A 12,985-nucleotide genomic window follows, 5' to 3' on the forward strand; every position below is an offset into this window, starting at 1 on the left:
TCCTGCTGAGGCCACATACAAGGCTTCTTAATTGGAGGCATTCACTGAAACGATTCAATGGGCAGTATCTGTGTGGTGGGGGAGGGGGGGTTAAATGGAGGTGGGGAGGCAAAAGAATTTCTGTGCCAGGACAAGGGCTCAGTGCCAGGGGGAGGACACTCCTGTGGGCTGAAGTGGAACATTTTTGCTTTCTCCCTGCAGGCCGATGGAAACAAGCTCCGTAAAGACCTGAGGGCGTACCTGACTGCTGTTAAAGGTGAGCAGCACTCAGGCTCAGACTCGCTCCGTCCAGCCGTCCCATCCTCACCTATCATCTGCCCCTTCCCCTCACCGCACTTCCGATCCTACCTCCCCAAAGGGCTCGAATGCAACATTGACTACCTTTTGCTTCCCATGGATGCTGCTTGACCTGCTGAGTTAGCTGAGATCCTCAGTATCCTACAGGGAGGGGTATAAGGGAGTGTGGAGAAGTGAACAATCATGCATTTTGAGAGGATTGGATTGGATGAACACAGAGGCTTTTGCCAGATTTGGGGAACGAAGAACCACAGGACAAAGGCTCAAGGTGAGCAGGAAGAGAAGCTGAGGGGTAAAGGTCTCCCCCAGAGGGTGGTGGGTGTATGGAGCAGGCTGCAGGAGGAGGTGATTGATGAAGGTACTGTAGCATGGATTGATTGATCGGATGGGTTTAGAGGGATATGGGCTAAAAGGAGGCTGATGAGGTGAGTGTGGGTGGAACATTTTGGTCGGCTTGGGCTAGATGGGCTGAAGGGCCTATTTCCAAGCTGACTCTGCCTGGAGTTGATGACCAGGGAAAGCAAATGCAATTCCCACATTCATTTCGAGAGGGACATATAAGAAAACAGAGATGTAATACACTGGGGGGGGGGGGGGGGGCGGGGGGTGCGGGGGCTGCGGACTGCACCGGGTGTCACCATCAGAGGGGGGGAACACCTAAGTGACTGTCTATAAAATGTTTGTGCAGTGGTTCAGCAGAAATATATTATTCTTATAAAAATATCCCTGTAGTTAGTTATAACAACAAAAACATTTTTCATAAGTCCAGCTGACATGTATCAATATACCTACAAGGCTAAAACTCTGGGCTAATTTACTTTTTGAACCTTCCAATGTGCTGTGGTCTGCACCACCGCCGCTCCTCATCACCCTGCCCAACGCCACTGCCGCCCCTCAACCCCCCCACCCAGCGCCACCACTGACTCTCACCCACCCATCCCCGCCCAGCGCCGCCGGTGCCACCCCAGACAGACCAGGAACACACAGCTGTTTCTTCTGTTTGGTGCACCTGTACACTCAGTCCATGGTGGGCGGGGGGGGGGGGGGGCGGAGGGTGTGACCATGAGTTATCACACTGGATGACACAAACTCAAGTGATGCCGCTGATGTAATATTGAGGCTTCATGAGGCATTGGTCAGACTGCACAGCCATTCTGGACTCCTTCTCCATGAAAGGATGTGTTGGCATTTGAGAATGTCCAGAGGAGGTTCACCAGGATGATTCCCCAGAATGAAAGGGCTATCACATGAGGAGCATTTGCTGGCTCTGTGACTGTACTTGCTGGAGTTTAGGAGAATGAGGGGGATTTCATTGAAACCCAGCATACATTGAAAGGACTGGATAAACTGGAGGCGGAGACGATATTTCATCCGTTGGATGGAGTGTGTGACAAGAACGCACTGCCTCAGAACACAAAAAGTCCCTTGAGAAGAGAGTGGAGGAGGAATTTCTTTATCCAGGGGTGGTGAATCTGTGGAATTCACAGGCAAGTGGCGACGAAGCCTCGAGATTTGGGGAGTGATTTAGAATGGAGATTTTTTAATTTAATTTTTTTAATTCAGGCAAACAGCATGGTAATAGGCCCTTCGGCCTACAAGCCTCTGCTGCCCAAATACCCCCAACAATTTCTGTGCCGTTTGATGAGGAGCAATTACTTCTCACCGAGAATCGGTGGAAGTCTCTGCCCAAGGAAGTAGTAGAGGTGGCCTCATTAAATGCACTTAGGACACAGTAAGATAGATTTTTACAGAACAGGGGGATTAAGGGCGATGAAAGGCAGGCAGGTGGAGCAGAATGGCTAAATGGTGGAGCAGCTCGATGGGCTGGATGGCCTTCTCCTGCCCCTGTTTCTGATCTTCCTGTGGTCCTTTTTTGCAGTGATGCATGAGACGTCACAGAGACTGTCCCTGACTCTGCAGGAGGTGTATGAGCCTGAATGGGAAGGAAAGGAGGAACTCCAACCCATTATAGAAGTGAGTGAAGCCACTGACTACCCTACCAGGATCTTGTCCTGGGGCTTTTGTGGAGGATGGGGTTGGAGGGAATAAAGTCACAGAACTGTACAGCATGACGATGGGCCTATGGACCAAGTCCTCTGTGCCGACCAAGTTAATTATCTGAGCAATCCCACCCTGAGGGACTCTGTGGCCTATATGGGCTCAACCACCACCACCCACCACCCCATCGGGAAAAGGCAGCAGGCATCCAGACTGTTGATCATGGGAATTCAACAGGAACATCTACAGACACCGGGGTCAAGTGCAACACTCAAAAGTGCTGGAGAAACTGCAGCATCCACAGGAAAGTTTCTTTGCCTGAGCCCTTCGTCAGGGTCAGCAAAAACCAATAGACCTCTAAATAAAAGGATGGAGGGAGGAGGTGAGGAGAGAGAAGTGGCACAGTTAGTGTAGAGGTTAGCACGATGCTGTTACAGTGGTAGTGACCAGGACTCAAATCCAGCACTGTCTGTGAGTGTGGTGAAACCACTCTTGTATATATTTGCCACATGTAAGTGTCATGACCTTTCCTGGTTGACCCTGCTCTCACTGGCCGACTCGTGACCCTCCCTCTTTCTTCCCCATAAAGGCTGTCAAGCCACAAGCCTGCCCCCAGTTTGAGTCCGGGTCAGTGTGAGCGACCAACACAGGGAGGCTGCCCATCTCTTGTAAATAGAAGCCTTCAGTCTCGACAACTTCAGTCTCTATGTGATTGATCATGCTTCAGTGAGGAGTTTATACATTCTCCCTGTGTCTGATTGGGTTTCCTCCAGGAGCTCCTGTTTCCTCCCACCCTTCAAAATATACTGGATTGTAGGTGAATTGGGTGTAATTAGATGGCATGGGGTCAAGGGCCAAAAGAGCTTATTACCATGCTTTATGTCCAAACTTTTTTTTAATTTAAAAATTTAAAGCGGGAGGAACAGAGACAAATAAGTAGGAGGCAATAGGTGGGGTACAGGCTGTAGACGAAGTGATCGGTTTGTTGAATGCCTTCACTCTGTCTGCTGCAACAGAAAGGGCCTCCTAGTGGCCAACCATTTTAATTCTACACCCCATTCCCACCCTGACAGGTCATGCTCCAGAAGACAGAGCACAGAACATGGTAGCACAGTCTGGGCCCTTCAGGCTATGATGCTGTGCCAACCTCTGGAAAGCTACCCCACAACAAACTAATTCCTCATTACCTCACACCCATAACCTTTATTTTTCTGACGCCCATGTGCCTATGACATTACATCCATGTGTCTTATCTAAGAAACTTCACATCCATGTGGCCTAAGAAGCATTATTATCATGTTCCTATCTCAGAGTTCTCCAATCTGGGCAACATCAAAAAACTTGGTGTCCACAGCCAAGCACAGGGAAGATAGCTGACAGCTATCGTGGTGACTGAGGCACTTAAGGATGTTTTACCTTCCAGAACAATGACCTACTGTGGGAAGACTACGAGGAGAAGCTGTCTGACCAAGCCCTGCGCACACTGGAGACCTACCTCAGCCAGTTTCCAGTGTTTAAGGTGGGTTCCCTGGAACAGCATTTGGCTGCTGATCCACCCTTTGACAGTGGAACTGAGATCCTCCACTCTAGCCCTGGAGCCAACAAGGTTCAATTTGTGGCTGACCAATTCAGGTCAAGCAGCCAGGAGTCGTAATGGTGTGGAGGAAGAGAAAGATCTCAGGCTCCAGATCCATAGATTCCTCAAGGTTGCTGAGCAAGCTCATAGGGTGGTTAAGGCATTTGGCGTGCTGTCTTACAAGTATGGTTAGAGCATGGGCTGATTGGCAGGAATTAGAGAGTAAAAATAAAGGGATCGTCCTGGTTGGCTACCGGTTACCAGTGTGTTCCGTAGGGCTCGGTGTTGAGTCACTTTGTTTTACATGGTATGTTAATGATTTGGATTGCAGAATAGATGGCTTTGTGGCTAAGTCTGCAGATGATACTAAGATAGGTGGAGGGGTAGGTAGTGAGGGGGAAATGGAGAGGCTGCAGAGAGACAGATAGATTTGGAGAATGGGAAAAGAAGTCACAAATGAAATGCAATGTTGGAAAGTGCGTGGACATGCACTTCGGAAGAAGGAATTAAAGGGCAGACTATTATTTTGGATGGGGAGAACATTAAAATTTTGGGTGCAAAGGATCTTGGGAGTCCTTGTACAGGATACTCGAGAAGTTAGCCTCCAGGTTGAGTCAGTGGTGAAGAAGGCAAATGCAATCTTGGCTTTCCTACTCAAGGAATGGGATATATGAACAGGGATGTGAGGTTGAGGCTTCATAAGGCACTGGTGAGGCCTCACTTGGATTACACGGTACAGCTTTACACAAAGAATGGGCTGACTTTGGAGAGGTTTCAGAGAAGATTCACAAGAATGATTCCTGGAATGAAGGGACTAACATATGAGGAACATTTGACAGCTCTTAAACTTTACTCCAAGTTCAAATGATGAAGGGGGAGACGGGACCTCATAGAAACATTTTGAATGTTGAATGGCCTGGACAGAGTAGATGTGGCAAAGTAGGGTAGGAGAGTCAAGGACAAGAGGGGGCAACAGCATTGAAGGAGGCCCATTTAAAACAGAGATGTGGAGCAAGAGAGCGGCGAATTTCTGGAATTTTCTACCACAGGCAGCTGTGGAGGCCAAGTCATTGGGTGTATTTAAGACAGAGAAATAGAAGATAAAGGGAATGGACAGTACATAGATAAAAAGTTTTTTCAAGAATATATGGAAGCAGTAAAAGAATGGCTGACATGAGAATTTAGTGAAATAAAAAGAAGAATAAAAGGTACAGAAGAAAAAGTGAGTAGATTAGAGCTGGTCATGACATAAATAGGGAAAAGAGTAGACAAGGTGGAAGAACGAGAAACAGCCATAGAAATGGAAGTGGATGACTTAAAAAGAAAATTGGAAGAAACTGATAAAAAGTTAAAGAAACACAGAAGTTGTTAGTTCAGAAGATGGATATAATGGAAAACTATAATAAGAGAAACAATATAAAGATAGTGGGCTTTAAGGAAGATGTAAAAGGCAAAGATATGAAAGAATTTATAAAAGAATGGATCCCCAGGGTCCTAGGAATGCCAGAAATACAGGAAGGAATGGAAATAGAAAGGGCACACAGAACACTAGCCCCCAAACCACAGTCACAACAAAAACCAAGATCCATTCTAGTAAAATTCCTGAGATATATGACAAGAGAAAATATATTGGAGAAGGCAATGAAAAAAATGAGAGAAGACAAAAAGCCACTGGAATACAAAGGTCAAAAAAAAAATTTCTACCCAGACATAAGTTTTGAGCTCCTGAAGAAGAGGAAGGAGTTTAACGCAGCAAAATCGATCCTATGGAAGAAAGGCTATAAATTTATGTTAAGATATCCAGCGGTGCTTAAAATAGTTATCCCGGGGCAGCAAAGCAGACTGTTCTTAGATCCGGAGAAAGCACGGGAATTTGCAGAACGCCTGCAAAACAGAAAGAGAGATGAAGAGATGTAACATGACGACAAACTTCATATAAATAAGAACAATATAAGTAAGAACTAGGGAGGGGAAGAAAGGAAGTAAGGGGGGAATTAAGAGGGTGAGCTTTATTATATGTGAAGATAAAAGTCTTTTCTGGAGGGGGTTGGGTGGGAGAGAATAACAGTCGCTGCGAAATCAGTTGACACTTGCGAGCAGGCTCGTAATCCAAATGAAGAGGGGAGTTGTGGTTACCCAGCAAGGGACAAGGGGCAACTCAGAGAGGGGGGGGGGACATTTGGGGTAAAGGAAATTTTAGATGTGGGAATAGTGGAAATATTTTATGTTTTAGAAGTGTTGTCTTACAATGCGTTCAAAACAAAGAAAACAGAAATGGAAATGGGGAAAAGGGGGAAAGGTGGTGGTGAGGAAGTGGAAATGAGAGGTAAACAAAGTATGAAATGGCCATGTTGAACTATATGACTATAAATATTAACAGAATACATAACCAAATCAAAAGGAAGAGACTGTTAAATTTACTGAAGAAAGAAAAAAATGATATAGCATTCATGCAGGAAAAGCATCTAACTGAAGTGGAGCACAAGAAATTAAGGAGAGACTGGGTAGGGCACGTAACGGCAGCATCATATAATTCAAAAGCCAGAGGAGTAGCTATATTAATCAATAAAAATGTACCAATCAAAATAAAGGAGGAAATAATAGATCCAGCAGGGAGGTATGTAACGATAAAGGGTCAGATATATTCAGAATTTTGGAATTTGCTCAATGTATATGCACCTAATGAAGAGGATCAAAAATTTATGCAAGATATCTTTTTGAAGATTGCAGATACGTAGGGGAATATACTAATAGGAGGAGACTTTAACCTTAATTTGGACTCAAAGATGGACAAAACTGGACAAAAGACTAGCAGAAAGAACCAAGTAACCAAATTTATGGTTAAATCGATGCAGGAAATGCAACTTTTGGATATATGGAGGAGACAACACACAAAGGAGAAGGAATACTCATATTATTCGGGTAGACACCAAACATACTCAAGGATAGACCTGTTCCTGTTGTCAGCCCATATCCAAGGGAGAGTTAGAAAAACGGAATATAAAGCTAGATCGTTATCGTATCACTCACCCCTGTTATTAGCAATAGAGCTGGAGGACATCCCATCGAGAACATATAGTTGGAGATTAAACTCCATGCTACTTAAAAGACAGGATTTTAGAGAATTCACTGAGCAACAAATTAAAATGTACTTTGAAATAAATATGGAATCAGTGAAAGATAAATTTATACTATGGGATGCAATTAAAGCGTTTATCAGAGGGCAGATAATAAGTTATGTAACTAAGATGAAGGACTACAATCGGGAAATGGAACAGCTGGAAAGGGAAATAGCAAGTACAGAAAAAGAATTAGCAACAAGGGAAGATACAACAAAAAGAAGAGAATTTGTGGACAAAAAAATAAAATATGAAACACTACAAATATACAAGGTGGAGAAGAACATAATGAAGACAAAACAGAAGTATTATGAGCTAGGAGAAAAATCGCACAAAATACTAGCTTGGCAGCTTAAGACAGAACAAACTAAAAGAATGGTATTGGCATCAAGGAAAAAGGACAAACAAATTACATATAACCCAACGGAGATCAATGAAAACTTCAAAGAATTCTACGAGCAATTATATCGAACTGAGAACAAAGGGAAAGAAGACAAAATAGATGAGTTTCTAGCTAAAACTGAACTACTGAAATTGCAAGAAGAGGAGCAAAACAAATTAATAAAATCATTTGAAATAGAGGAAATACAGAATATATTAAAAAAAAACTACTGAACAATAAAACGCCGGGAGAGGATGGATTCCCAATAGAATTCTATAAAACATTTAAAGACATTAATTCCTCCTCTCCTGGAAGTAATGAACCAGATTGAAGAAACGCAAAACATGCCAGATTCATGCAACACAGCAATAATTACAGTAATACCAAAGACGGGGAAAGATCCACTAACACCAGCATCGTATAGACCAATATCTCTACTCAACACAGATTATAAGATAATAGTTAAACTATTAGCAAACAGGTTGGCCGACTGTGTACCAAAAATAGTAAAATTAGATCAAACTGGATTTATTAAGAAAAGACGAACAATGGACAATATCTGTAAGTTCATTAACTTAATCCATGCAGTACAAGGAAACAAGATGCCAACAGTGACGGTTGCCTTAGATGCAGAGAAAGCCTTTGATAGAGTAGAATGGAATTATTTATTCAAAGTACTACAGAGGTTCAACCTACCAGAGAAATATATTAATTGGATTAAAGCATTATATAAGGGACCATTGGCGAAGGTGACAGTAAATGGATATATATCAAACAAATTTAAATTAAACAGGTCAACTAGGCAGGGATGTCCACTAACTCCCTCACTATTCGCGTTAGCTATAGAACCATTGGCAGAACTGATAAGAACAGAAAATAAAATAAGAGGAATAAAAATAAGAGAAGGAATATAAAATCAGTCTATTTGCAGATGATGTCATAGTATACTTAACAGAACCAGAATTATCAATAAAAGAATTACATAAGAAATTGAAGGAATATGGAGAAGTATCGGGGTACAAGATCAATGCAAATAAAAGTGAAGCAATGCCAATGAATAATGTGGATTTCACAAAGTTTAAGAAAGAATCACCATTTAAATGGCAAACACAAGCAATCCGATACCTAGGTATTCAACTAAATAATAATCTAGGCCATCTATACAAATTAAATTATCAGCCATTAATGAAGAAATTACAAGATGACTAAGAACATTGGAAAGATTTACCACTAACACTGATAGGAAGGGTAAATTGCATTAAAATGAATATCTTCCCAAGGATACAATACCTATTCCAATTGTTACCAATTCACCTAACAGAGAAATTCTTCAAGGAGCTAAGAATAAGAAATTCTTATGGAAAGGGGGGAAACCGAGGATAGCGCTAGATAAATTAACAGAATGGTACAAACTTTCAGCTACCAAACTTTAAAAATTATTATAGAGCAGCACAATTAAGATACCTATTAGATTTTTATCAAACAAGGGAAAAACCACATTGGACCAGATTAGAACTAGATAAAATAGGGGAGAAGGTACCTGAACATATACTATATAAGTGGGATGAAAAGCTGGTGCAACATGGGAATTCACCAGTACTGCACCATCTGCTCAACATTTGGAAGAAGATTCACATAGAAAGGAAGAAACAAATTATCAACTACCAAAATTAATATTGACGCAAAATCAACAAATCCCCTTCACAATAGATAACCTTTCCTTTAGAGAATGGGAGAAGAAAGGGATCAAAAGAAAATAAAATTATTTTTCAGGAAATAAATTATTATCTTTTGAACAAATGAAGTACAAATATGGTATAACTCACGGTACAATGTTTGCATACCACCAACTGAAACCCTACTTGAAGGACAAATTGGGAAGCAGGCTGAGGTTACCAGAAGGGATCAATTTTGAATATGTGATTACAGACACAATGATAATTAAAAGATTTATAACAAACATGTACATTAAACTGCAAGAGAAAGAGAACGAGGAATCAAGCTGCAAACCCAAACAAAAATGGGAACAAGATCTAAACATAAAGATAAAGAATGAAACATTGGAAAAGATATGCTCTGGAACTATGAGAAATACAATAAACATGAGGTTACACATGATACAATATAACTGGTTACACAGGCTATACACCACGCCCCAAAAGTTAAATAAATGGGACCCAACAGTATCAGATAGATGTTTTCGCTGTAAGAAGGAAACGGGAACAACAGTACATGCAATTTGGGCATGTGAGAAAGTGGAAAAGTTTTGGGAAGATCTAAATCAGGTATTAAATAAAATTACAAAAGGCAACAATGTTGAGTGGGTGGGGAGGGGGGGGTGAAGGAGGGAGGGAAGGGAGGGGGAAAAGGGGAGAAAATGACACTGTGTGGGAAATGTTTGTGTGTATTTTGGTCAGTATGGTTCATAGTGTGAAAAATAAAAAAAAATTAAAAAAAATTAAAAAAGGATAGTTTAAGAGTTAGAAATAAAATTTGTGTTTTTAAATTATTTTAAATTATTGCTGCTTGTTACACATGGTTCGTTACACTGCTCCTATACCTTATGGTCTCACTAGTTGGGAGTATGTGCTCAAGAGCCGTGAGGTAACGTTGCAGCTCCATGAAACTCTGGTTACATCACATTGCGTTCAGTTCTGCTCACCTCATTAGAGGAAAGAATGAGGAACCTTTGGAGAGGGTGCAGAGGAGATTTACCAGGATGTTGCCTGGATTGGAGAACATAACTTGTAAGCAAGGTTGACAGAGCTGGGGTTTTTCTCTTTGGAATACCAAGGATGAGAGGGGGTATGTAAAATTATGAGGGGTTTAGATGGGGTGGACAGCCAGCACATTTTTCCTGAGGCGACAATATAAAATACCAGAGGACATCTGCTCAAGATGAGTGGTGGAACGTTTAGGGAAGATGTCTATCAGTGTTTTGACACAGTGAGTAGTTAGTGCCTGGAATACATTGTGAAAGCTGGTAAAATACAAAAGGCTCTTAGATAGGCACATGGATGTTTGGGAAAGAGAGTTATGGGTGTGAAAGGATAAGATTGTTGTGGAGTAGGTTTGCATAGGGTGGCACAGCACCGCAGGCTGAAGGACCTGCCAGTGTGCTGTGATATTCTGTGTTCAATGTTCTAACTTTACATCCAGGGACAGAGTCAGGACCTGCAGCCCACCAAGCAAACAATCACCAGCCAAGAACTGATGCCCATTGTATTTCACTGGGTGATGACGGCTGTTTATTCCAGCTCTTCGTTTACTCTGAGATGGACAGTGTTCAATCTATCCTCGCCAACTTCCTTCACCACCCTCGGCATGAGGGTTTATTTCACCAACTCAACTGCCTTGCGAGAGATCTAAATACGCTCCATCTACGGGTTCCTTCTCATTTGCGAGCAGATTCGTCAGCTTTATTGAAACATGATGATGGGGTTTGATAGCTTTCAGCTTACCTTAAGTCAGAGAGCCTGGAAACAGGAGCTTTGATCGATCAAAATGGCCCACCTGCTTGTCTTTGACCCGTATCCCCCTGAACCCATCCTATCCATGTATCTTGCCAAACCTTGCAATAGTACCTGCCTCAATCACTTCCTCCAGCACCTTGTTCTATACTCTCGCCATCCTCTGCATAAAAACCCTCAGGTGACTCATGATTCTCTCCCCCCTCACCTTAAGCTTCTGCCCTCTGGTTACCGATTCCCTTGCTCTGGGCATAAGACTCTCTGCATTCATCAGATCTATTCAGCTCATGACATTGTACAGTTCGATGAGATCACCCTTCGTCCTCCAGCACTTAAAGGAATATGCCTCAGCCCTGCTCAACCTCTCCCAGCAGCTCAGGACTCCCCGGGTCCTGGCATTACCCTCATCAATCACTGCACCCTCTCCAACTCGACAAGATCTTACCTACAGCACGGTGATCACAATACTCCAAAAGGGGTCTCGTAGAACTGCAACGTGACCTCCCAACTTCAGTCCTTAATACTCTGTCTGGTAAAGGGCTCTTTGACCACACTCTTTCTTTGGACGGCATGTTCAAGCTACTATGCGGCTGTACTCTGCTCTACAACACGTCCCAGATCCCTACCGTTCAAATTGTGGGTCCAACTCATGTCGGTCTTCACAAAATGCAACACCTCACAATTCTCTGCATTAAATTCCATCAACAATTCCGCTTCCCACCTGCCCAACTAAATAGGATCCTGTTGCAATCTCTGGCAACTGTCTTCCCTGACCACGCCACCAGCTCATCTGAAATCCAGTGGTGGATGAGCTATAACTGAGTGAAACCATGAGTCATCATCACAAACTTTGATTTCCAGCCACGTCCTCTCTCCCTCTCCTGGCTTCTGAGGGAACTCGAGCGGACTTCTCGTCCGATCTGGATCAAGATGAGGAAATGCTGGCAGCACTCAGCCTCTGCGTGCAGAGAAACAGAGTGAATGTTTTAGACCTGCTGCAGGGTCCTGCAGGTGAAGCGTCAACCCTTCGTCTCTCCACAAGCACTGCCTGACCTGCTGAGTGTTTCCAGCATTTTCCCTTACTATTTCAGACCCAGTACCTGCAGGTGGCCGATTTTCGTGGTGAGAATGATCATGTCAGCTTCAACCCTGAGGTAACCTTCCAAGTCCATACACTTAGTGCCCCTCCCCATACCATCACTGGACCCCAGCCCTACCTCAGCCTTTCAGCTGCTGAGACCCTTGCCCCCTGCCTCTGTTGCCACTGGAATTAACAATTACTGGCTTGTCACTCAGTGCTATTCTTCATTAATGAGAGGAGGCAGGGTCACATCCCAATACCCCACCCAACCCCCCCCCCCAACCTCATAGCCCTTCCCGACATTGAGTCCTGTTCTGGGAATAACCTGATTTCAAAATAACCCTAGTTTTGATATCTCTCTCTCTCTCTCTCTCTCTCTCTCTCTCTTCTCTCCCCCTCCCTCCCTCCCCCACCCTTTCTCCCCTCTGTTAAGATTCTCCTCAAGCCCCATGGACTCCATGATACCTTCCTGTCTTGTTTGATCTGGTTGGTGACTTGCTGAAGAACAAACTCCTCAGTAAAGATGACACAGGACACTTGTCCCAGCGTGGTCACTGAAATGATGGCACTGACATAAAACTGTTCCTCTCCCCACTAGAAGCGCATTGCTAAACGCGGCCGCAGGCTGGTCCACTACAATGTCTGCCGCCAACACCTGGAATCGTTGCAGAGCGCCAAGAAAAGAGATGAAACAAAGATTGGGAAGGTAATGTGCAGCTTAGAGAGCTCCTTCACTGGCCTGAACCCTGAGGAGTTGTGGTACTTCACTGGGGTCACTGCAGGTGGGTTGGGGTCCACAAGACCACTGACTCCAGTTTTCCTATCTGTGAGGTCACTGTCCCTCAGTGACACCAGGTGCTGAAGGATAGTGGTCACTGAGGAAGGAGACTGGCAATGGGGAAAGAGTCACCGATACTGGTAGCTGGGGGAGAGGGATTAGTGAGGCACGATGGAAGAGGGGGAATTAACATCAATGGGGATAGAGTCAGTAACACAGAGTGCTGGGGAAGAGAGGTCACTGAGGGACAGTGTGAGGGAGTAGGATTGACATTAGTGGAGACT

At 43.7% G+C, this 12,985-nt stretch overlaps 1 protein-coding gene across 2 annotated transcripts in view; it reads left to right on the forward strand.

Moving 5' to 3' along the window:
• The window catches only part of LOC138761685 (bridging integrator 2-like), a 47,027-nt gene that overhangs the window by 16,259 nt on the left and 17,783 nt on the right, over nucleotides 1-12,985 (forward strand). For both annotated transcript variants that reach the window (XM_069934256.1, XM_069934255.1), the window contains exons 3-6: nucleotides 202-256; nucleotides 2,177-2,271; nucleotides 3,719-3,814; nucleotides 12,522-12,629. In XM_069934256.1, coding sequence (XP_069790357.1) covers nucleotides 202-256; nucleotides 2,177-2,271; nucleotides 3,719-3,814; nucleotides 12,522-12,629 — 354 coding nt within the window. The remainder of the gene's footprint in view (nucleotides 1-201; nucleotides 257-2,176; nucleotides 2,272-3,718; nucleotides 3,815-12,521; nucleotides 12,630-12,985) is intronic.

The sequence above is a fragment of the Narcine bancroftii genome, chromosome 4 (assembly GCF_036971445.1).
Source record: "Narcine bancroftii isolate sNarBan1 chromosome 4, sNarBan1.hap1, whole genome shotgun sequence".
NCBI lineage: Eukaryota > Metazoa > Chordata > Chondrichthyes > Torpediniformes > Narcinidae > Narcine > Narcine bancroftii.